Source organism: Thermobia domestica, chromosome 10 (genome assembly GCF_964235325.1).
Source record: "Thermobia domestica chromosome 10, izTheDome1.hap1.1, whole genome shotgun sequence".
Lineage (NCBI taxonomy): Eukaryota > Metazoa > Arthropoda > Insecta > Zygentoma > Lepismatidae > Thermobia > Thermobia domestica.
In genome coordinates this window covers 221,210,736-221,234,022 of record NC_137463.1, presented here as the reverse complement: position 1 = coordinate 221,234,022, position 23,287 = coordinate 221,210,736, and the positions used below count along the sequence as shown (strand labels likewise).

General features: G+C 35.9%; 1 protein-coding gene across 1 annotated transcript in view; it reads left to right on the top strand.

Annotated features, from left to right (window-relative positions):
* The window catches only part of LOC145663006 (uncharacterized), a 35,720-nt gene extending 12,738 nt beyond the window's left edge, over positions 1–22,982 (top strand). Inside the window, exons 2-4 of the mRNA XM_081729130.1 lie at positions 5,391–5,564; positions 14,769–15,023; positions 22,572–22,982. Of these exons, the coding sequence (XP_081585256.1) occupies positions 5,391–5,564; positions 14,769–15,017 (423 nt within the window). The 3' untranslated portion in view covers positions 15,018–15,023; positions 22,572–22,982. The remainder of the gene's footprint in view (positions 1–5,390; positions 5,565–14,768; positions 15,024–22,571) is intronic.
* Positions 22,983–23,287: the final 305 nt, after the last annotated feature.

Genomic DNA, 23,287 nt, shown 5'->3' with positions numbered 1-23,287 from the left:
GTAAAACTAAAAGGCCGCTAATAAACTTAAGCAACTTGGGTCGATTCCATAATATATATATTTACGCTGTGATAAGAGTGGTGTGACTCTTCTTAATCTCCACGTATCTTATGAATTACAGTGTTTTTATTTATTTTTTATTTTATTTTATTTTATTTATTTTTTTAAATTTCAAATGTTGTTGCATACTTAACAGTACCGATAATATTAATAATGATATTGTAGAACGTCTGCTAAAAGCCCAACGATATGCATATCGTGGGAATTGTATTTAGAGGTGTAATTTATAGATGCTGTAGGGTGCATATTTAATATAGAGAAAGGAAAGAAAAGGAACTCATCTTGGATCCCTCTTGAAACCTCATACTTCTATATTTCGGCCCGTCGCACAGTGTGACACTTTGCCAATCTAGGAGGACAAAATTATTATATCAAGAATCTTCCAAATTAAAGTGACGTAAGGTACGTATCTGGGGTACAGTAGTAGAAATAACTGAACCCATGCTATTGAACCCTATATTTTTTAAAAAATAGAAGTAGTAACAAATCCACGTCAACTATAACATCTTTTGTAGACACACGTTAAATAAAAGGGAAGAAAGGGTTGCTCACGTAAAAAAAAAAAAAAAAAAAAAAAACGACACCGAGAGGAAAGTTGATTGTAGAAAACTGTAATGACCATTAGTTATTGAAACAAAGCATGAAAATATTATTTTTTTAGCCTCTACTTCCTCCTGCCTTAGCCAATTTCCTTTGGTCTTATTCATGGCAGACGCAACTGCCTCTTAACAATTTGTTCTCTCTCTCCTACTTTTTCTTTTATTTCGTTTCTTTCTTTTTTCTTTTCTTGTTTTGAAACCTCAATAGGATGAGTGAGGCTTTTTTTTTTTTTTTTTTTTGCATGATACCGTATTAGTTTAAGCCATGCTATTTATTTTCTCATTTTATTAATTTATAATTTATTTTTATTACAAAAGAAAGAGGAAAAACACAAAGTTCGTCATGAAAAGTGGACTCGCATAATTGAGAATTAAAAAAAAAAAGAAACAGACTGAAAATAGAACAAACAAACAAAAAGCAATTATTTACTATACTACTATTTGAAGCAGAATCCCTCTTTCCTTCTTGTCTAAGTTTTAGTTAAATGGCCAACGACAGTTCCTCATGGCTGGTTTCTTCAATGAGAATCTTCACTCTATGTTTCTTATTTCTCACCATTTTTGTTCAATATTTGTTAATTGTTTCTCCCCTGTGTTTTCATTTATCACATATTCTACTTTATATAAATATAACAACACAAAATATAACATAATTTGGACTATAAAGCTATTTGGATATTTAAACATTATGTTGACTTATAAATTCTTCACGTATCACCCTCTGAACTGCTACTGCTGAGTTAGTTGGCTGATGAGTCATCTGATGAAGATCGATGTTCGTTGGAAGTGTGCAAAGAAGGCTCATCCAATAAATCAAGTACCTCTCCGTCGATACGACTGTGTTTTGTTTTTGGAGGAAATCGGTAACTTTCAATGACTGGATCAGAGATAATAAGCCCGTGGAGCAGATCGTTATTTGTATTAGTTCTCGATGTATTCCTCGTTAAGAATTTCCTGTATTACCTGTGGTGCTTATTTCTGGTCTCTTGTTCTTCCTCCGAAAGCTCGCCAATAGAAAGAATACAAGACGAGACTTCATTCTAGTTCCTCTCTGGGGAGAGGCACTTGAAAGTTCACTCACAATTGAAGCAGAATCCCTCTTTCCTTCTTGTTTAAGTTTTATTAAATGGCCAACGACAGTTCCTCATGGCTCGTTTCTTCAATGAAAATCTTCACTCTACGTTTCTTTGACTTTCAGCTGCAGTCACTGAAGAATTTGTGTGGCCTTCCAACATGACCTTGGGATGTACTAGGCCGTAATGTCATAAGATTAGGGAATTGAAGACTGGCTTCAAGCCAAAAGGAATTATTTTGCAGAAAACGTTCGAGATGTCTTGATGCTGTCTTCCACTTCACTTCAAGTTTGTGACTGAAAGTCCTAAGTGGCGCTTTAATAGATGATAAATCATCATCAGATAATGGGGAGTAGCCAACTGATCGCTCAACATGCGTCAGTAAGGCATCAAATCTCGTCGAACTTGAATTATGTACCCATATCTTAAATAAAGTGTGATAGGGAATTTGTAGCGCCATTGTAATTAAAAACCAAAATCCTTTTAAGTGCGCAATTTTGTGCAACAACTCTTTTCACTTTTGAAAAGTCTAAATTCTCAGCAATAACTTGCATACAATTTAACCCTGGAATAATGCGGAATAATATACTAAAACTCAAAGCTCTTTTTACATTTCAGTATAATTGTGTGTTTAAAACTTACAGTTTTCCGTACATTTTTTCAGAACGAACAAAATGTTTTGAACCGAAACACTACAATTCAGAACAGACGTAATATGATCACCAATACATGCCCACTGTCCTTTTGCTGTTACACGACTCGGTGATCCACACTGGGCAAGCGAAGTCGTATCACAGATCTTCGAACGCGCACTGTGAAACCACTGAGCAGGTGTTCCGACAAGTTTGGGCTTATCTATGGGCTAGATTAAATAACAGAATTGGAAACAAATGTTGTTTTGATAAACTGTGGTTATTCTATTATTGGAATAAGTAGCAGTTATATGTATGTTAATAACTTGAAAAATGGATTTTGTCGTCCTAGATCATCAAAATGTCACACTGTGTGTCATGGGGCCAGATTGCGAGTACTCCTAACGTAAACTGGAAGAAATTACTGAGACATTATGTAGATTTTAGTCCTGTAATAACAGAGTTTCTGAAAGAAAGAAAAAAAAAGAATGGCTACTGTTTTGAAATTAAATTTTCGGTAAAACTGAAATGATTTTGAAAATTCACTTTCGAAATAATAATAAAAAAAAAAAAAAAAATCTGTCGAGATAAGTTATCATTACCTGGAATTTATTCAGCTTCTTGAACAATACAGTGAGTTCTACATTGCAGTGACAAAAAGGGACATCTCGACGAGAGTGGAAGGACATATCAGGGATGCAAGAGAATAGGACCCCTCCCCCCCCCCCCATTTGAGGACTTTCAAAGCATTTCCAAGAATCAAAACATGACATCAATAAACTTGACGTACTACACTTGTGCTCGTTCAATATTGAAAGGAAGGTATTTATCGTTTTGCGTTTGCACAAGAAATCCTAAACTTAGTGCAGACGTGAGAAATTTGAATCATCGATGGAATTACGTAATCAAGAACTAAATAAACGGCTTACGAAGAACAAAATATAATTTTATTCTTCATTTTGTACACATGTAAAGAGAGTTTAATTTAAATTGTAAAAAGCCAGTCATCACGATCTTCTGACACAAGTGTTCTGCATTCAGCAAGCACTTGTAGTTATATAATCCTGTAAAGGAAAGACCTGAATATAATTTCAATAACTAAAATAAATTTTCTACATGAGTGAACAGACAGAATTGGATTATTCCCACAGAGTAGTGAACACTGTGAAACAAGTTAGTGAGAAGTGAAAATATAGTAAACAAGATAAATCTTTCCAATATTGAATTTTACATCTTAAAAATGAATTGACATATTTCGAACTCCTAAGTGTTAAATATTTTAGTGCTTCTTGAGCCTTTAGAGTGTTGCATTATTGCAAGACTAAAAACCACATATGTCGCAATCATTTCTTCGAGTTGGCGTTAAAAGTGTTCGTGGCCATGGCCTCAGCGCGGACCGATATGTAGTATTAAATTTTGACAGAGATATAAAAGGAACGGACGCAGTGAGAGTTTCTTTCCTATTCGGGGGACTCCTTTTTTGATAGAATTTCGGCAGTTAATCCTGTTGTCATTGACTGCTGGACTTAAGTTGAAGTTGTAGTTGTAGAGTCATAAGTGAAGTGAAGTGAAATATTTCAAATTGTAAATAACGTGTGTAGATAATTGAGTCGAAGGTTGTACCATTTATGTGTAACTGTTATAGCTAAGTTTCGTTTTAATGTGTAGGTGATTGACGAGTTTTTATCAGATATTATTTCTTGGCCTTTTTAAGCAGTAATCACTGCTAAAGTTCATCACTTAATAAAGATATCTTACAGTTTTGGTGCAAGAATTCTAAAATGGAAAATTAAAATTTGAAAAAAAAAAAAAAAAAAGAGAGAGAGAGAGAGGGAGGGAGAGAGACTGGTTGGTTTCTGATTTAACGAATTTTCTATAGGTTCATGTGAGTGGCTTATCCTCTTGGAAAAGGCCATGGAATAAGTGGGTGGAACAATTCTTCAGGATAACGTTTATACATGTATTAACAAGCACGCCTCCAGAAAGCCAGAACCGGAGCCCGTTTATCAACATGACACCTTTTTTCACAAAAGTTACTAATATTTGGCAGGGGCATATCAAAAAAAAAAAAAAAGTAACGAGGTTGCGGCACGAAATACATATAACGATACATAAATTTCGCCTAAAGTTATAAAATCTTTAAAAAAAATAAGTTTCAGTGAGGGGATCGGACCCCTCTAAGTACGCCCCTATTATCTGGGCACAAACAGATGCGCACACAAAATAATTTTCGTCTTAAATGTCGATGGTGATTTCCCCGATGGAATAGTTAACAAGTTACAGACCCTATGTTACGAAGAGAAGAAAGCAGGATTCCTCCGTTACCCGTTCAAAACAGAATTTTCCTGATCATTCTCTGCATGACACTCGTTTTCATACTGTGCTCTACATACATTGAGTCTCATTGTATCATGATTATTATCGTCCATAGTCGAAATAACAATAGAAACGGGATTTTACTTATTTTCACTTTAATTTATTTCGGAATGTGAATCAAACCACCCTGCTAAAAGCACTAATAATCAGTGTACATTTCGGCAAAAAACTATTACCATCTTCAGCACGTATCTTTTTGAGAAGCTAACGTCTGTGAAAGTACTTCCCGGTCGTTATCTTCTTCCAAATAGCATTAAATTTCTTATTTCACCAGTTCTCCACAAAATTACCCGTGTATTTAAATACTTATCTTCATGAACATTAGCCTGTTTCTTATGAACCTGTTTGAAATAGATAATCAATGGGATATAGATCCACAGACAACGTTAGATTTTCGAAAAGGTATGAGATGAAGAGGGTAATACGTTTCTGCCGAAACGTATCTAAATAGTTCTGGATACTTCTGGGACAAGTACTTTTTAATGAATATTGAATAAGCATTCTATCAAATCAAGTAGCTTTCTTATAGATGAATTACGGTAAGTAAGTGCTATACTTACTGGTTTTAAAAGTATGTTTAAAACGTATATTAATTACTTACTATAAATTAAAATGTTAACAGTTTTTAATATCATTTTGTTTTTTCGTAGGTAACAGTGGATGATCCATTACCGAAGACAGTTTGTGTGTCGTGTATTTATCGACTGGAAGTTTACCATGAATTAGTGGAACATTATCGTTGGGCACAGCGGAGACTTAAAGAACTCATAGAGGAGCAACAGCAAGAGAAAGAAGGCGGCAGTGGCGAAAAGTCTAACCCTCAGGTTAGTTCTATGAATCATGTTCGTAGAGTAAACATTATATAGTTGACGTTTTACGGTAGTCGTGCTTGAATACGCTGGAACAAGTTAGTCATCCTGTTCCTGTTGTAGTAGCTTAGTGACTCTGCCTAGCTACGTTGTATGAATAACAAAAAACAACATTCGGTAGAACGCTTGAAAAATGAATATATTGAAATGAAATGTTTTAGTTTAATGTCCCACGGTTATGTCTGTGAGGCTAAGAAAGACGATGATTAAGGCAGATGAATGATGATAAAAAGTGGGAGGAAACGGGAGTACCCTGAGAAAACCCACGGACACAGTGTTGTCCACCACGAACGTACTTGGCCGGGGATAGAACCAGCAACCACCACACACCAGCGGTAAGCGCTCGAGCACTGAGCCACCGTGTCCCCTGCTTGTAAAATAAGTATGAACATCAAACACACATGTAAAATATGGTGTTGATATCAGTTTCTTCGCAATCGTTGATTCCACACAAAATTCAGTTTGTTGAAGAGCATGTGCAAAAAGAAAGAAAAAAAAACTTCTGCATACTTCGGGTATAGATGGAAATCGGAAACTAAACGATATGACTAACTTTGCAGTGCCAATGTACAGTTGACCCACGACTATCCGGTCTAGTTAAAAAAAGAGAAAACTCCATAATGAATTGTTTTAACAAAAGAGACACTGACCAAAGCTTAAAACTTTATTTTAAATTATAATTTGTAACTGTTTCGGATATCTAGCATATCCTTCTTCAGACACGATCGAAATTAATGAAAATACAGACATATATATATAAATGTTGTTATAACAGAGTTTAAATTCTTTAACCGTCATATAACACATGGGCTGAAAAGTCCCGGGCCTAACAAAGAAAACACCGTTTTTTTGGTTCAAAATTAGCTTTATTCATCAACGTAATCTCCATGAAGAGCAACGCAATCAGTCCAGCGCCGCTCTAACATTTCAATACCACTTTTGTAGAACGATTTATCTTTTGCCTCAAAATAGGCCTCAGTTGCAGCGATAACCTCTTCATTCGTGCGAAATTTCTTACCGGCGAGCATTTTTTTCAGGTCTGCGAACAGCCAGTAGTCGCTGGGAGCCAAATCTGGCGAATACGGTGGATGTGGGAGCAATTCGAAGTTCAATTCATGTAGTTTTGCCATTGTTTTGATTGACTTGTGACACGGTGCGTTGTCTTGATGATACAGAAGTTTTTTCTTTGCCATATGCGGTCGTTTCTTTGCAATTTCGGCCTTCAAACGCTCCAATAACGCTATATAATAGTCACTGTTAATGGTATGTCCTTTCTCAAGATAGTCGATGAAGATTACACCACGCACATCCCAAAATACCGAGGCCATAACCTTGCCAGCCGATTGTTGTGCTTTCGGGCGCTTTGGACGCGGTTCACCAGTTGCTGTCCACTCAGATGCCGATCGTTTTGATTCCGGAGTGAAGTGATGGATCCATGTTTCATCGATTGTCACATATCGACGCAAAAATTCCGGTTTGTTACGTTTAAACATGGCCAAACACTGCTCAGAAGCATCAACACGTTCTTGTTTTTGGTCAACAGTGAGCAAACGCGGCACCCACTTTGAACAGAGCTTTCTCATAGTCAAATGCTCATGCAATATAAAGCCAACACGTTCTTTTGATATCTTTACGATGTCAGCTAACTCACGCACCTTCACTTTTCGATCATTCAAAACAAGTTTGTGGATTTTTTTTTTATGTTTTCTGATGTTACTGCCTCATTTGGACGTCCACTGCGTTCTGCATCATCGGTGTCTCTACGACCACGTTTGAAGTCAGCAAACCAACGTTTTATTGTTGTTTCTGATGGAGCGGAGTCCCCATAACACTTTTCAAGCCATTGCTTCGCTTGAACGGTATTTTTTCCCATCAAGAAGCAGTGTAAAATTAAAACACGAAATTGTTTTTGATCCATTGTTTTGAAACTAACACAAGTAGGGTCACTCTTAGCACAATAACTCACAGACGAATGAATAGAATATCATGAAATTCTCACAGCTGTCTTGTGAAGGTTCGTATTCACTGAAAACAAGGTGACTGCAATACAACTAGCGCCATCTATGTGTTAGGCCCGGGACTTTTCAGCCCATGTGTTATATATTCAGTTATAAAAAATTTTTAAATTCTTTTAACAGTCATATATAGAGTCATTGTTATAACAATATTTATATATATGTCTGTATTTTCATTAATTTCGATCGTGTCTGAAGAAGGATATGCTAGATATCCGAAACAGTTACAAATTATAATTTAAAATAAAGTTTTAAGCTTTGGTCAGTGTCTCTTTTGTTAAAACAATTAATCCAAAGCCATGAATAGTCTTACTATCCATAATGAAATGAGGAATACATTTTTATTTAATTTGTTTTCTTTATTTTTCATATCCTTCTCTTTTAGAGGGTAGATAGTGAACTCTAAGCTGAAAACAGAACTAGAAAAAAGTAATAAAATGAAGAATAATTTTTTTAACGGTCTACTTGACTTTTAACACCTTCATAAAAACATGACTGATAATGCTTTGTTATCAAAGACTTGACAGGAAAAATATAATTCCACCTTCAGAAGGGTTCAGGGCGATTGAGTCAGCACTGCAATACATTAGTCAACGGGAAGAAGCAACGCTAAATAATATCGTAACTTGAGAATCATTGGGCCACGGAAGAAGACTAAAAAAAGAAGCAGTCATCTATTAAGGACTTTTTCTCAAAAACTAAAAACATAACTTTCGACTCTTTTATCTTCGTTGTATTTACCTTTTCACAGTATTGATTAGTATACACTCTCTGCAAGAACTTTGTTTCCAATAGGTTTGTTCATTTTGTGTCATGCTTGCAATGAAGAAGTATCCTTTATTAAATAGTCCTACCAGCATTTTTGTCTTCCAATGATACTTAATTTGTATGGTATTAGGGAAAAATAAAACTTGAATGAAAATACTATTTTTGAAACATAAAATAAGAAATCTAAATAAAAACTGTGAAAATTTGAAATAGTACGGAATTGTAGTTTCTTAGGTTGCTGCAAATTAGTTTTTTTTTTTTTTTTTTTTTTTTTTTTTTAATCTGTACTTGTTTATTTATTTATTTATTGCTATGCTATGGCAGGTTATTTCTTAAGCTGTGTAAGTTTTGAATGAGTTTTCGTTTCAAAATATGACATTTAATGTGGTTTTGTCGATGGCTTGAGGAAGTCATAACTGAGCGTAAAAAAATATTTTACTGAAAATTCATTCCCGTACTTGTAACAGCAATATCTCTGTGAGATTGATTGTGGTGGACAAACATCGTGTGCGTGGGTTTTCTCGGGGTTCTCCCGTTTCCTCCCACTTTCTTCATTCCACCATTTTCATTCATTACTCATCATCACCGTCTCCTTTAGCCTAACCGGCATAATCGTGGGACGTAAAACTGAAATATTTCATTTTCTGTGAGATTGATGGTAGTCACTTTGGATTTATCGATCTACAGACGTGTGCAAATTATTACACTAGTTTTAAAAATGAAGAATCTTAAATACGCTTTTAAATAAGTCCTGTATTGCTGCGTTCTTTGATCATGTTACAACCTGTTAGTATTTTGTATGCATTCCTTTCCATTGTATTACCATTTCTATACGTTTTGACATACTTTTCATTATATTTACACAATTATTTTTTACTTCCTCATTGCGATGCCATATTCTGATAAGTGCAGCGATGAGATCAATCTTGGTGGTTATCCTTTTTCTCTTCACTTTTTTCTTAACGATAGCCCAGAAGTTTTCGATAGGGTTTAAGTCGGAACAGTTTCTGGCCATGGCAGAACCTGAATACCATTTTCCCTCAGAAAATTAGTTATAGTCCTTGCTTTATGGCATGGCATGCTTTATGGAGCCCCATCATGCATAAAAACAAAGTTCCGATCCGGAAACCATTCCTTCATTTGTGGATAAGTCTCGTTTCTGGCACCACCTGATATTGTTTTTGATTCATCATTCCTTTCACGAGAACCATACACTGACATACAGCTCCAAACCATGACTGACATTGGGTGTTTCGTTGTTTGGGAAACACAGTTTGGAGAAAATGTTTCATCTGATGTCCTGCGAACATATTGACTACTTTTCTCACTTACGAAAAATATTGATTCATCAGAGAAATATAGTTGGAAATAGTATAATGTATTTCAGTGTATTTATTTTAAATTTTATCACTAGTATTTCATAACCAAACAAAATATTCAGAGGAACAACTGCTCCCGTAAACCTTTGTACAATAAAGTTTAAAACAATATTCAAGTGTACCATGGCACCCCCAAAATGCCCAAATTGAGGAAATATACAGGATAAATACGCAATGTTTGGCACCTTGCCTTGCTCCAGTCGTCCTTGAATTTATTTCTCATTTCCTTTGCCAATTCCAATCTCTTCTTTGCCATTGCTGGGATTAACTTCGCATTTCTGCAGGACCTTCGCGCTGGTAAGCCCGCTGCACATCGTCGTCTTCTCACTGTAAACGGAGGTATGTCAGTTCCGTAGGGCTTTAACTGATTTGACAAATCCTTGCTAGCAGGGTTGGTAAAAACCATGGTTTTTATGGAAAAAACCAAAAAATCAGGTGTTTTTGGTTTAAACCCGTTTTTTTTTTTTTTTTTTTTTTTTTTTTTTGTTTGTTTGTTTAAACCAGGTTTTTTGGTTTAAATAATTTGCTCTATGTATTTATATCGCATATGGACAGAAATAAGCTTGTTTCGCCTTGGTGTTAATATGTAACAACCGGGTTATGCTATGCTGGAAGGGGTCACATAAGCTTAAAGCGGAATCCAAACCGCTTCTCGGCTTACATCCAAGAGAAATTGTCCTCCATTTGAACTCGAAACCGGGACTAATTAGCCACAAATGCAATACGTCTGCCGACTCACTCACGAAGGACTCCTGATAAAAATACGTTGACTGATCTTCACATATTTGTTAATATAATCGTCAAGAGTCATTAGGACAGAAGGACAAAAAGAAACAATTGCACAAGTGGAACCACTATACAGAATTACATATGGACAATTTCAAAGTACTACAGAGTACAGAAGAACTAATTTAGTCCAAGTCAGTTCACTACGACTTTTATTAGTCCAAGTTACGACTTACTTTGCATATCAGTAAGAAAAGTGAATAAAGATACGAATTATTTGAGTCCACTTTGACTGTGACCCATTTATACAAAAATAGTTACCAAAGATTCTTGTTATTTCAATAATTGCCTCCAGTGGGGTTTGTATGACCCCCCTCCCCAAAAAAATACGGCATTTCGATGTATTTTATCAATAGTAAACATTATTAAAACGAAACAATGTTTAGAATTTTCCTATGGTTGCATAACAACAATAACAAACTATAAAAAATATCACGAAAGAAACATCCATAAAGTTACATAAAAAAGTTGCTTTTGTAATATAATCTCTTTGAGTAAAGAATGGGGAATTTAGCTCTGAATATAGTACGAATAATATATGGGAGTGAAACGTGATAATCCACAAATGTGTGTTCATCAAGATTTTATGAATAGTTACACTTTTACGAACATTTTTCGTTATTTTGGTTTAAACCAGTTGATTTTTTTTGAAAAAACCAGCTGGTTTGCCAACCCTGCTTGCTAGTAGCTCTTCTATTGGATTTGACTATGTGTAGTAGTTTACTTTGAACATGAGGGCTGAGTTTCGGTTTACATCCACATTTACCTGAGCAGTTTTGTGTGTATGACTCACCGAGCTTCAAGGCCCGACTTATTCAACTGACTGTTTTCTAGTTTTTAGAAATATACAGTTTTCTAGCTATTTCTTGCTGTGTGTAACGTTTTTTCTTTCACAAGGCACTTAGTTAATGCATTTTAGGTAGCGATAAGTCTTTGGTTTTACCCATAATTGTCACATTCACTAAACTTCCGAATACAGAACAAAAGAAATTTTAATACTTTTTTTTACACAGACCTTCAGCTAAAAATAACACTTAAGAAAGCAAAAATTCATGTGTTTTACACCTAATGCACATTAAAATTGTATTTTTTAATACTAAAAACATAACAACATGCAAAGTAAATTTAGTACGACATATATAGAAGGGATCAACTCCAGTTCATGTGGTAATATAAATATACAATGATGCAGTTGTTTACTATTATTGCCAGTTTCTTACCACTGTTGCCGCTAAGGAATAAAAAGAATCATTACTTTTTGTTGTCAAGGTACACATAAAGTGCAGAATATACTTTTAAAAAAATATCAACTGTACACAATACAAATGGAAGGAAAACAAAAATTCATCGAAAATCCTGAAAAATCGATATTTAGTCTAATAATTTGCACACGTCTGTCTTTTGAGATAGAGACTAATTTGAACCTATTTTTGTTACTGACCTGAAACACAGTGTCACAGTTCAGTTCTTGTATTGTGTTACAATTAGGGATGGCCACAAAGTTCCGGTTCCGGCGGAACCGGTTCTCGGAGATCCGGTTTTCAGAACCGGATCTTAAGAACCGGTTCCAGATCTGGATCTAAAAACCCGGTTCCAGAACCGGATGTTAGGAACCGGTTCCAGACCTGGATCCGAAAGCCCCCAAAGACCCGTAAAGGAGGCATAAAGTTTACTTTCAAAAATAATGCAAAGAGGACCATGCGCTTGTGCCTTCCCCGCCCAGACCCGCTTGTGCCCCCAGAAAAAAAATTTGGTCCACCAGTGGGTGTTTAGCCACATGAGTTTGCCAGTTTGCCTGTTAACCAACGAGTTTGCCAGTTACCCAGTTTACTTGGCCAAATGAGACAAGCCGCCGCCGCCTGGGCGCCTGCATGTCGCTTCCACCATTTCATCTAGCATACTGTTCCCAGCTTGCCAGCAGCTCGGGTTTAGCGTAGGGATGGTCACAAATTTTGGTTCCAGCGGAACCGGTTCCGCGAGGAACCGGTTTGTTTTCAGAACCGGTTCCAGACCTGAATCCGAAAAACCGGTTCCAGACCTGGATCCGAAAACCGGTTCCAGAACCGGATCTTCTAGAACCGGATCCGTTCAGACCCGAAAACCGGTTCCACCAGGAACCGGTTCTGACCATCCCTAGTTACAATCGTCTTACCATCCGTCTTGTAAATACAACTACCAGCGTGTCTTTTGCAAAACAAATAATCGTGGTTAAAATAAAGAGCCACGGGCAAATGTATATCAAAAATAAAAGTGTATACATGATAACAATGAACAAAATCACTGTAGCAGCTAACTAGTCATATTTAGCTTTCAAGATTAAATACCTCATCATCAGATCGTAGACAGAAAAAAGAATCAAAACACGAAGTCCTGTCATGTGTTGCTGTTATACTAGACGTTGCAGTAGGGGCCGCGGTGGCTCAGTGGTAGAGCGTTCACCTCTGGTGTTTGGGGTCCCGGGTTCAAACCCTGCTCCCGCCAAGTGAACTTTGTGGTGGACAAACACCGTGTGCGTGGGTTTTCTCGGTTTCTCCCGTTTCCTCCCACTTTCTTCATTCCACCATTTCATTCATCTCTCATCATCACCGTTTCCTTTAGCCTAACCGGCATAAGCATGGGACGTAAAACTCAAAAATTTCATTTCATTTTCATAGACGTTGCAGCGAGATCAAGATCTGAGTAGGGAATAATAAAGAAAGGAAAAAAAGAGGAAAGTGGTATACAAAAATTGTATACAGTAGAGCCACGATTATCCACGAGTGCTGCGAAGAATTTTTTTTAACTCTGCTGCAGTCGTGCTGAATTATATTTTATAAGTAGTCGCTGCAAAATGACACACCGTATGCAAATAAGCTGTATGTTCTGAAACAAAAGTAAATTGCATTGAAAAAATCAATATTTTCTACAATAGGTCACCTTTCGAAGTGCAACTCTGATAAGCAGAAGCTGATTGTTGTAAGGTATGAAGAACGGGAATTGAAATGAGTGATTTGCATGGTAGTAAATTACATTCATTGTTCACTGCGGAGTAAGAACAGTTCACTCCGCGGGCAACCACTATAGGGTTAAATAGGAACCTTTAAAAAAAAATCCAAGCCAACAACCGGGAAAATACAATAGGCTCTACAGTGCGAAGGTCGAAAATTACTGACAGATTTACAGTACAGTATTGTTTTATATTTACTGTTCTTTATTTTAATGAATTAAATGCAGAGCAAATGTATTTTAAAAGTTTTATTATGCTTTTTGTACATTAAAACACACAGTTTTTATGCTGAGTTTTTTCGTGTTTGCACCTCATTTTTAGTCTTTTTTTTTTCGGATTATCCGCGATTTTTGCTATCCGCAGTGTCCTTGCCACCCAATTCCGCGTATAATGGTCGCATTACTGTATCTTTATAGGCTAATAAAAGTGTATATTTTCTTTTGTAAGATTGATTTAGCGATCTTAAATGAGACCAACATTCAAATTTCGATAATAGAGGGAATCAGAGCTGTTTCTCACATACAATTGAATTCGCTACCTTTCTTTGGGAATTCGCTACCTTTCTTTGGGTGCAGGCAGCAACTAAAGCTCGTAAGACAAAGCGTAACAAACCTCACTGTAGTTTCAGAATTTCCAGCTGATGTTGCTACTGTTTACCTGCTAGTAGAAGTTCGTGTCCTGTCTGTCAAGATTATTACATCTATTTAATTTGACTGAAGTTCGACGAGAGATTTTTCGCACCTACACCGAACTTCGAAGATTCGTCAATTTTTATGGTTTCCTGAAGTGTCTCAGATCACGGTAGATGGTGCAGTATTTTCGGAGAATAACGCGTGCCTGTTATCAGCGAAAGATTTAATTTGTAGGAAATACGTGTTCAGCTTTGCTGATATACTTTTGTTTCTTTTAAATTTTCAGTTACATTAATAATGGCAGCTCACTTCGCATAACGATGCACCGAATCTCTTCGTTGCATTCTTTAGCTGAGTTTATTGAGATTCAGTATATACCAAATGAAGGAGTCGTTTAATATTAGATCACGCGAAGTTGCCGCAGTTTGCGAATTGAGTCGCCTATTTATAATAATGTTTGACAGTAATGATGCTCTTATTCATGTATCGATCCATGACTACTAATTATAGTGTATCATCATAGTCTAAGCAATAAAAAAACAATATGTGTTCTTATTTGATTACCTATAGTAATTGTGTTTTCTATTTTACAGGCAAAAAGTCAGGATGCACCGGGTCCCAGCCATTTGTCACAACCTTACGAAGAAGATGATGATGTCGAAGAAGAAGAAGTGGAGGAAGAAGAAGATGAGAATATGGACTACGAAGAGGAGGATGAGGATGAGGAAATAGATGACGAGGAACTAGAAGAAGAGGAAGAAGTGGAAGAAGTAGAGCCCGAGGAGGAAGAAGGCAAGCAGCAAGAGTGTGATTCTTCTACCGTTGGTTGTGAAAATCATTAGTTGTCGGTAGGTAAATCAAGTGACAATACTTTTTTCCTGAGTATATGATTAACGTTTTTATCTTTTCGTGCAGAAGATGTGGATTCGATCTCTTGTGGACCACATGTGTTTTCTGGTACAATTTAAAACTGTAGGTCAACTCACATAGTTTCGATGTTGAAAATTAGAGATGAACTAAAATTAATTTAGTACCTAATAAAAATAACTTAACCTGTAGGTCTTTTTCGTTTCCCTTGCAGTAGCTGATTTTAATTTTCGTAATCCTAGAAGTTGTATCAACTGTAATAATAATTTATATTTTTTAAAAAATAAAACTTTAGATATGGCACACTTAAGGTCACTCGTTTAATATAGTGATCCCTCATGAGTTCAGTAGCTTCAAATTTAAATTTATTCCTCTCTAATTTCTAGAAATATTGATTGATTGATTTTGAGTTTTACGTCCCGTTCAGCAGCGAGGCTATATGAGACGTGGACCTACTGATTAACGTGGAATCCGAACCACATGAGCTCCCGCCGGGAATCGAACCCGGGTCTCCCACGCCAAAGGCGCGTACGCTAACCGCTTAGCCACGGAGGAGCTCTTTCTAGAAATATGTTTTTACACTTGTTTTAAATTATAGTGTAGCTTATTTAGGCTTATTTGATGTGCGTGATTGCAGGAGTCGAAATCTTGCTACTGAGAAGAAACAGGGAAGCTGTGCATCGTAAGTGATTTCATTACAATTGCATTGCCTTCTTGCTCATGAATAAAAATTATAATGACTAAAAAATGCGTATTAATAAATTAGTTTAAATATATACAGAATGCGGCAATTAGGAAAATAAACTGGGACTGTAAAAAATAAATAAATAACACGTAGAATGAACTTAACTCGGGTTATTCAAAGTAGGAACCTCCTTTGCCTATACTCAGCTTTGCACAATCCAATAGGTTATGGAATGACTTCTGAAAATCTTGGACTTCAATGGTGGTCAAGGTTGTCCTCGGCACTCATTTCTGTATTATGGAAACACTGTCAAGAAAGAAATCCTTCAATAGTGCTTTTACCTTGTAGTTTAGAACTAGTAAATTTCTCTATAACGGAAAAGAAAGAAGGAAATTGTCTTCCAATTGATTTTCAGCATATCTTGATTATAAATTGCCACTGAAGTGAAAAAGACGTTAGTTCCAGAATAGCACAGGCTAAACAAGCATTCAATAGGAAAAGAGGACTGCTGACATCAAGAAATGTGTCCTTGGACGTTCGAAAACGATTTATTAAGACTCTGGTATGGAGCGTGGCGCTTTACGAATCAGAGACGTCGACATTGAGAAAAGCTGAAATATCCTAGCTGGAAGTATTTGAAATTTGGTGTTGACGCAGAATGCTGCACATAGCATGGACCGAAAGGAAAAGGAACGAAGACATACTAAAAGAAGCTAATGAAGGACGACAGATCATGAAGATAATAGGAAAAGAAGAAACAGCATGCTTGGCCATCTTATTCGGCACTCTGGATCATCGTGTTGATAGAGGGAAAGGCAAAACCAAAACCAAAAAGAAGAACAAAGATAGAATATCTGGATGCAGTTATGAAGAAAAGACCTTATCAGCATATAGAACAGCTCTCCCAAGAGAGAGAAAAGTTTTAAAATTTCCATGTTGCACACGAACGTATGGTTGAGGTGTGAAAGAAGAAGGAATTCCCATTGCACCTACTTCCTGTAACAGGTTTCTTAATTCCAAACCCAAAATTTGGAGACGAGTGAAACACCCCATAAGAAGACGACAAAAATGCAGGAAGGCTCAAATCTGAAACGTTTCGTATTCCTAAACCTAAATGAATGGGTAAGCTTACTTGTGCCCATTGAGCTTCATTTAGCTTATAATTGAGTATTGATTGCAGACACATTTTCAAAATGTCATCTAGTTGAAAAATTTTAGTTGTCCTGAACCATGTTCGAACGGTACGTTAAAAATAAGTGAATTTAGGAATGCCTAAACAATTTTTTAAAGGAAAAAAGCTATATGTGCTGGTATTTTTTAAATCTCTCGGTTACTTTTTAATACTGTTTAGGTGATCCTCCAAACAATTATCATATCCATCTTCATGTAGTGGTACTTCCAATAATGATATGAGTTGGTATTGTTCGTATTCCAGGTAGCACAACCTGAAATTGAGCTTCAGTGATGGGATGTGGTGTTCCCGACATAAAAAAATAGCTCACATTTTAATGGATTTATTTGTAATCCTATCTTATTTGATTCCATGAGTAAAACGTTTGTAAGTCGTGTATGACTGTGGTGACCCACCTAAGGTACCATCATCAAGATAAAACACATTTAGTTCTGAACAAAACACTAATCATAAGGTGAATTGCTAAACTAAATAGCATCGGTCCTGCAGGATCACCCTGTTGACATCCTACCTGTGATGAAATTGTTCTGTCTTCGGAAAAATAGCATGGACGGATTAGCGTAATTTTGCCAAAAATAGGGATATAACTGGGGTATAACTCGTTGCACTTCTTTCAACATAGAGTCTCTTTCCACAGCGTTAAAGGCGATTTTATAATCTAGTTTGAGGATTGTATTGTTAGAGTTTTGGTGTGATTTAATGAAAGCACAGGTAGTATGTTTGATTGTTTTACTCCCTTTCTTTGTCGCAAAACCAAGCTGATGTGGTTGCAAGTGATTATAGACTGATGATACAGCTATTTTGGAAGCCAATCTTCTGAACTATCGACCTTACACCACTTTTTTTTTTTTTTTTTTTTTTTTTTTTTTTCCGCAGGACGCACAGATTATCAGGAAAGAGGTATTTACATATTAATATATCCTGATTTACTTTTCCATTTAAAATGAAGTTTACCAATTTCGTTATTGAACTGAGTAAGATCCCCGCTGAATCACCTGGCGACTTCTATGTTAGATCCTTTAAGTGTTGAGGTGACAGTTCATCTATTCCTGAAGTAGAACCACTGGAAAAGTTATGAATTGCTTTCAGAACCTTATTTTTCATTACTCTGATGCAAGGGTTTAGTTCTTCTAGAGAATTTGGCATCTCAAGGACCCTGGAAGGAGTTGGACGTTTAGTTGCTAGTATGTGGCATGTTTCCTCATTGGAAGGAGCTAAACTGTCGTCTGATGCTACTAACCTCAATGCGCCTCTTGTATCAAAATCAGACATTTTTGATATAATTCTGTTTGTTAAATCCAGTTTGCGTTTCTTACCAGAAACTTGAGGACATTCCGTGAAAGAACTCTCTTTTAAATTGTTCTTGATGATGTTAGTAACTGACTCCGAGCTGCGATTCTGGGAAGTCGTAAATTATAAAAAGAGAAAAGGATTTTTTTTTTCCAGCAAGAAAAGTAATTATTAATAATACGTTCATCTATTATATGTGCGAATTTGTTTGCTACTCCATTTCTTGGTCCTCTCGGGATTCTTTTTGTTATCCATATGTTGGATTTCAACGTTGTAAGCTCTGTTACGAAATCTTGGGAATTTACTTGAAGGTATGTTTCCTTCCTGTGTGACGTGTTTCCTTGCTTTGCATATGTTTAATCCTTTTCTGGTGGGAGAATTTTTGGCACATTCTGAACATGTTGGAATCACTACACTGGTTTCCATTGTATAAATTATGTATAAAAATATAGATATTGTTGTTTTAATTTCAAAACATATTTGAAAAATTTAACGAACGTATAGCGACATTTTAACTGACCTTTTGATATTAATAAAATCGGTTTTCCTGAACCGATTTAAACGTGGATTTCGCGAAAATTGTCCTTAGATATTCAATGATCCCCTGATACCACTTTCGTGCACCAATTCACATGTCTTCCTGCACGAAAACACAAGTTTCATGGCGTTAAATGAATCCTTGGGCATCTAAGTCAACAATTATATTCACCTTAGTTATGGAAAATGTATACAGAAATTTATTCTTACACTTCTAGAGAAGTCAGCTTTAAATTGTAAATTGACTAGAGCTCTTTCCTGTTTGTATCAAAATTTTTCTGCAGGGCCTGAAAGAGTGAATCACATGACGTCTTTTTTTTAACTTAACTAGTTAAAAATAATTGGTCAGATGCCAGGAGGGCAGATAGAATTGTGAGGCAGTTCAAAGAGTTTTGTTCAAACCCAAATTGTAAAACAATTATGAGTCAGTATCAGTATTGCAGAACTGGTCAGTGTTTGGATGACTAGCTAAATAATTTGGGTACTTTAGAGTAAAGTAATCTATGTAGATGTTTAAATGGTCTTGATTTGGTCTAATGAGAACTCAAATCTAGAAAGAGAATTTTCAGTCAATACATGTGTAGCATATAATTTAAAAGAAGAAACTTTAGGAGCGCTCAGATTTGTGTACGATTGAGTAGCTTATATACACGCTTAGAGACTGAGATCATAAGATTTTAGTAAGATAAGTAATCACTTCCAATTTCAATTCAATCTTCGTCGCTTGGAGGACGATACGATGGGTCACTGGTAGAGCGCTCACCTCTAGTCTGAGGCGTTCCTGGTTTGATTCCGCCAACGCAAATTTGTGGTGGACAACTGTCGCCGTAGTTTTCTCAAGCTTTTCCATTTCCAAAAACATTCTCATTCCGCCAATTCTATCATAATCATTCACTTTCATTACAGTCACCATGTTTTCTTCTCTCTTATCGTTACTGGAAAGTAAAAATTATCCAGAAAGCAACCAAAAGTGTTGTTGAATTAAAGCATTACTGAGGTCCTATGGAATCATCGGGTCTCTCCGGATCATGGGTCGTGGTTTCTTAGTCATGGGTCTTTCTGGGTCCGATTGCAGTGTGCCTCCCGAATCATGTTTAACGTAGTTCGTGACCCATTCCATCAGTAGTAGACTATCTATATGGCAACATGAAACATGTTATAAGAAAGAGGAAAAACAGAAATATCGAAAGATATTGAAATATCAAAAAATCAAAAACATTGAATATCGAAAATATCAAATACCGAAAACGTCGATTCGTAAATGTTTCGGTATTGATGTTTACATATTCGAAAATATCTTATGGATCGATCGATATATCGAAATATCTCGCAGATCTAGTTAGGATGCAGATAAGCATGTAGCCACATGTCTCGTATTCTCCGAACAAACGATGCTCAAATACACTGTCGAGTATCAAACTCGTGATTTGGCTTGGTCTTCAAAGTATAGTTTCTACCACAGAATTATTGTGGTTTCTAAACCCGCGATAATCGAATTTGTATGCTGTCAATAATTAACTTTGTTATTAAATATGAAAAACAAGTGACGTTCTCTACCTGATCTTTGCTTTTTCATCAAATACAACTCAAGCTGGCATTATGATAAACCAAATATCGTATTGACCGTAATATAAGCCGAACATTTTATCACCATTTCAGTTGTGAAAATTAGGATACGTTATATATTCCCGACCTTACTAAAATTATGGCACTTCCTCACATCGTATGCTGTTACAAATATGTTGATTCCTCATTTTGAAATAGCGATAACACAACAACAACATTGCAGTAACTGGCCATATTATTTATACCGTAATGTTATCAAACAATAACATTGTCGAAACTAACTTTCGGTACTTAACAGAAGTAGTTTGACAACGGTTGACACTGACAATAGGCAGTGCAACTTTTATAACACATTAAAATATATTAAAGCACTCAAAAAAATTAGAAATACGTCAGATACACGTGTGTGAAATTGTCCCACTTCTAAATTTCGATTCAAAGCCAAAATCAATCATTTGTATTCTATTTGTGATTGATTGTTTTGAAGAAATAATAGTTTATTAAAAAAAAAAAAAGAAATATTTAAAAAAAAAATAAAGTTCACATTTCACACAACCCTCAATTTTCAAAATTTGATTCAAAACTATGGACGCGCACAAGACGAGACGAGTCGAAATTTAAGAGTGTCTCTACCAGTATCGATAAAATGCTGTCTCGACTCGGCAGATTCAAAATCTAAAGCCATCGTTTGTTTGAAAAATATAAAAATAAATTTTGACATAATACATATGTGTATAGATAATTTATACATACATACATATAGTAAGTTTGGGTGATTCCGGACAGTCGCTGAACCCGGACATCCTAAGCTTACGATAATACTGTTCTTCTCATGTGTAATGTGGAGACTTGTTGTGATACCTATTTAAAGCACTGTACCTTCCTACAGTTCAGTGCTGAGTAGGAAGTGCAGAGTGTTGGAGTGTGTTACTTTCGACGCTGGGAAAAAGAAGAATAAACAGGAAAGTTCATGCAAGCTTATTGACCTGATGTAACTTTTTAGTGGAATTTGTTAAGGTTTTACACACAAACTATTAAGCGTTTAATTGCGTGGGGTAACATTGGCCCAATTTTTGGGGCAACATTGGCCCATATTTTCTGTGCTGGTAATGGTCCAATATTAAAGATGAAATGGTGTACAAATGATGCAATGTAATAAGGAAGATTAACCCCTCACTAGCTTCTAAAACAGGATATTATATAGTGCCTAAATTGCAAGAATTTTCTTTCTAAAGCTGAGCACTATGGTACCGGTAAAGTACTCTACCGCAATGAAGAATATGGTGCTCTTATTTTCGTATGTTAAGTATTCATCCACTTAGAGAGATTTTCATTGAACGATATTTTTAATTGTCTCTAAATTGAACAGTGATTTCACCCCTATGTTTATAATGTCGGTATTTTAAGTTAAGTATTCAGAAATTTGTAGCGTTGTTTTATATATGTTTCGTATACACCCAAGCAGAATACAAATATTTTTATCAGACGATATTTCTCGTTCGATTGAAATTGAGTAAAAACATTGATAATTTCACCAATGTGTTTGTAATACAATGTTCTTCTCTTCTGCTTCTTAAATTCAGTGCTACAATAATACTTTCGTGTATTAGTCATTTTGACAAATGGGCTAAAGTTGCCCCAAGCATGAAAAATCTTGCATGGCATCAAAAAATTGGAACTATAATCATCATTCTTTGTGACACTGTGTGTGTTTTTACTGGTTTCAAAAGAAAGCCAAAGTATTGCTTTTTAACAAGGATAAATATCATTAAATTACCTCCCTAATCTTAGGAGATGTTAGAATGGGGCTTTTGAAATTTTTTTTTTTAAAAAAAAGGGAGGGGGCGAAAGTATACCCAGTTTACGGTAATTCCCACCCTGTTCCGTAAAAAGCTACAGTACAAGTAGCCGAAATTATTAGTGACTTGCAAGACTCAACGCTACTAGGTTAAGGGCCACAGTGGCTCAGTGGAAGAGCGTTCACGTCTGGTGCATGGTGTCCTTGGTTCGATCCCAACTCGCGTCAAGCGAGTTGAGTAGTGGATAAACACCGTACGCGTGGGTTTTCTCGGGATTCTCCCGTTTCCTTCCATTTATTTCATTCATTTCTCATCATCACCGTCCTCTTTAGCCTAGTTGGAATAACCGTGGGACGTAAAACTTAGATTTCATTTCATTTTTTCTACTACGTTAATAGGTAATCATTATGAATATGTGTTCTTTACGCGTAATTCTATTTTTTTCTTCTTTTTCTTTCAGATTAATGAAGTCAAATGGTTCGATGAGAAGTGGCTTCCTGTGTCCAGGATTAAATTACGCATCCCCCATCATTTCTCGTATGAATTTTGTAATAAATGTATAGATTATTGCTGTAAGAAAAGAATTTGACTTATATATCAATCCATGATACAAGTTAAAACGAAAGTGTGATGGTTGAGTGAATACTTACACATCGACTGAGTGAGTGATGGTTATTGTCTGTGAACTGATTACAGTGATTAGAATGAACACTTTAATACGTATTTGTTCAAAGTGATACAGAAAGTCTTTCCCCTTTTTTGTTTTTCGCAAATTTTTTGCCTTGTGTAAAGTAGCTAACTTATTATAACCTTTTCTTTTTCCTATATTCTGTACAGGTTTTGTGGTGGAAATAAAGTATAGTAACAGTAATTTGTGTGTACTTATATTAGTAAAATAATAATAATAATAAAGGCAAACTTAGCAGAGTAATAGTAGTATGTAGATGGAATATGGAGTGACAACTCGCACATTAATATGCTGTGTCTTGTTTCCTTCAATTAATGGTAATTATTTTTCACATAAAACATTATGCCATATGGTTTGCCCATTGTTGAGCTTTAGGATGAAACTTCAGTGCCCGCAATAATAATAATAACGAAAAATACTTTTTTCCTTTACCTTGTTACCAAATTACGCGTAGGCTCAATGGTAGAGCATTTACTCTGGCACATGGG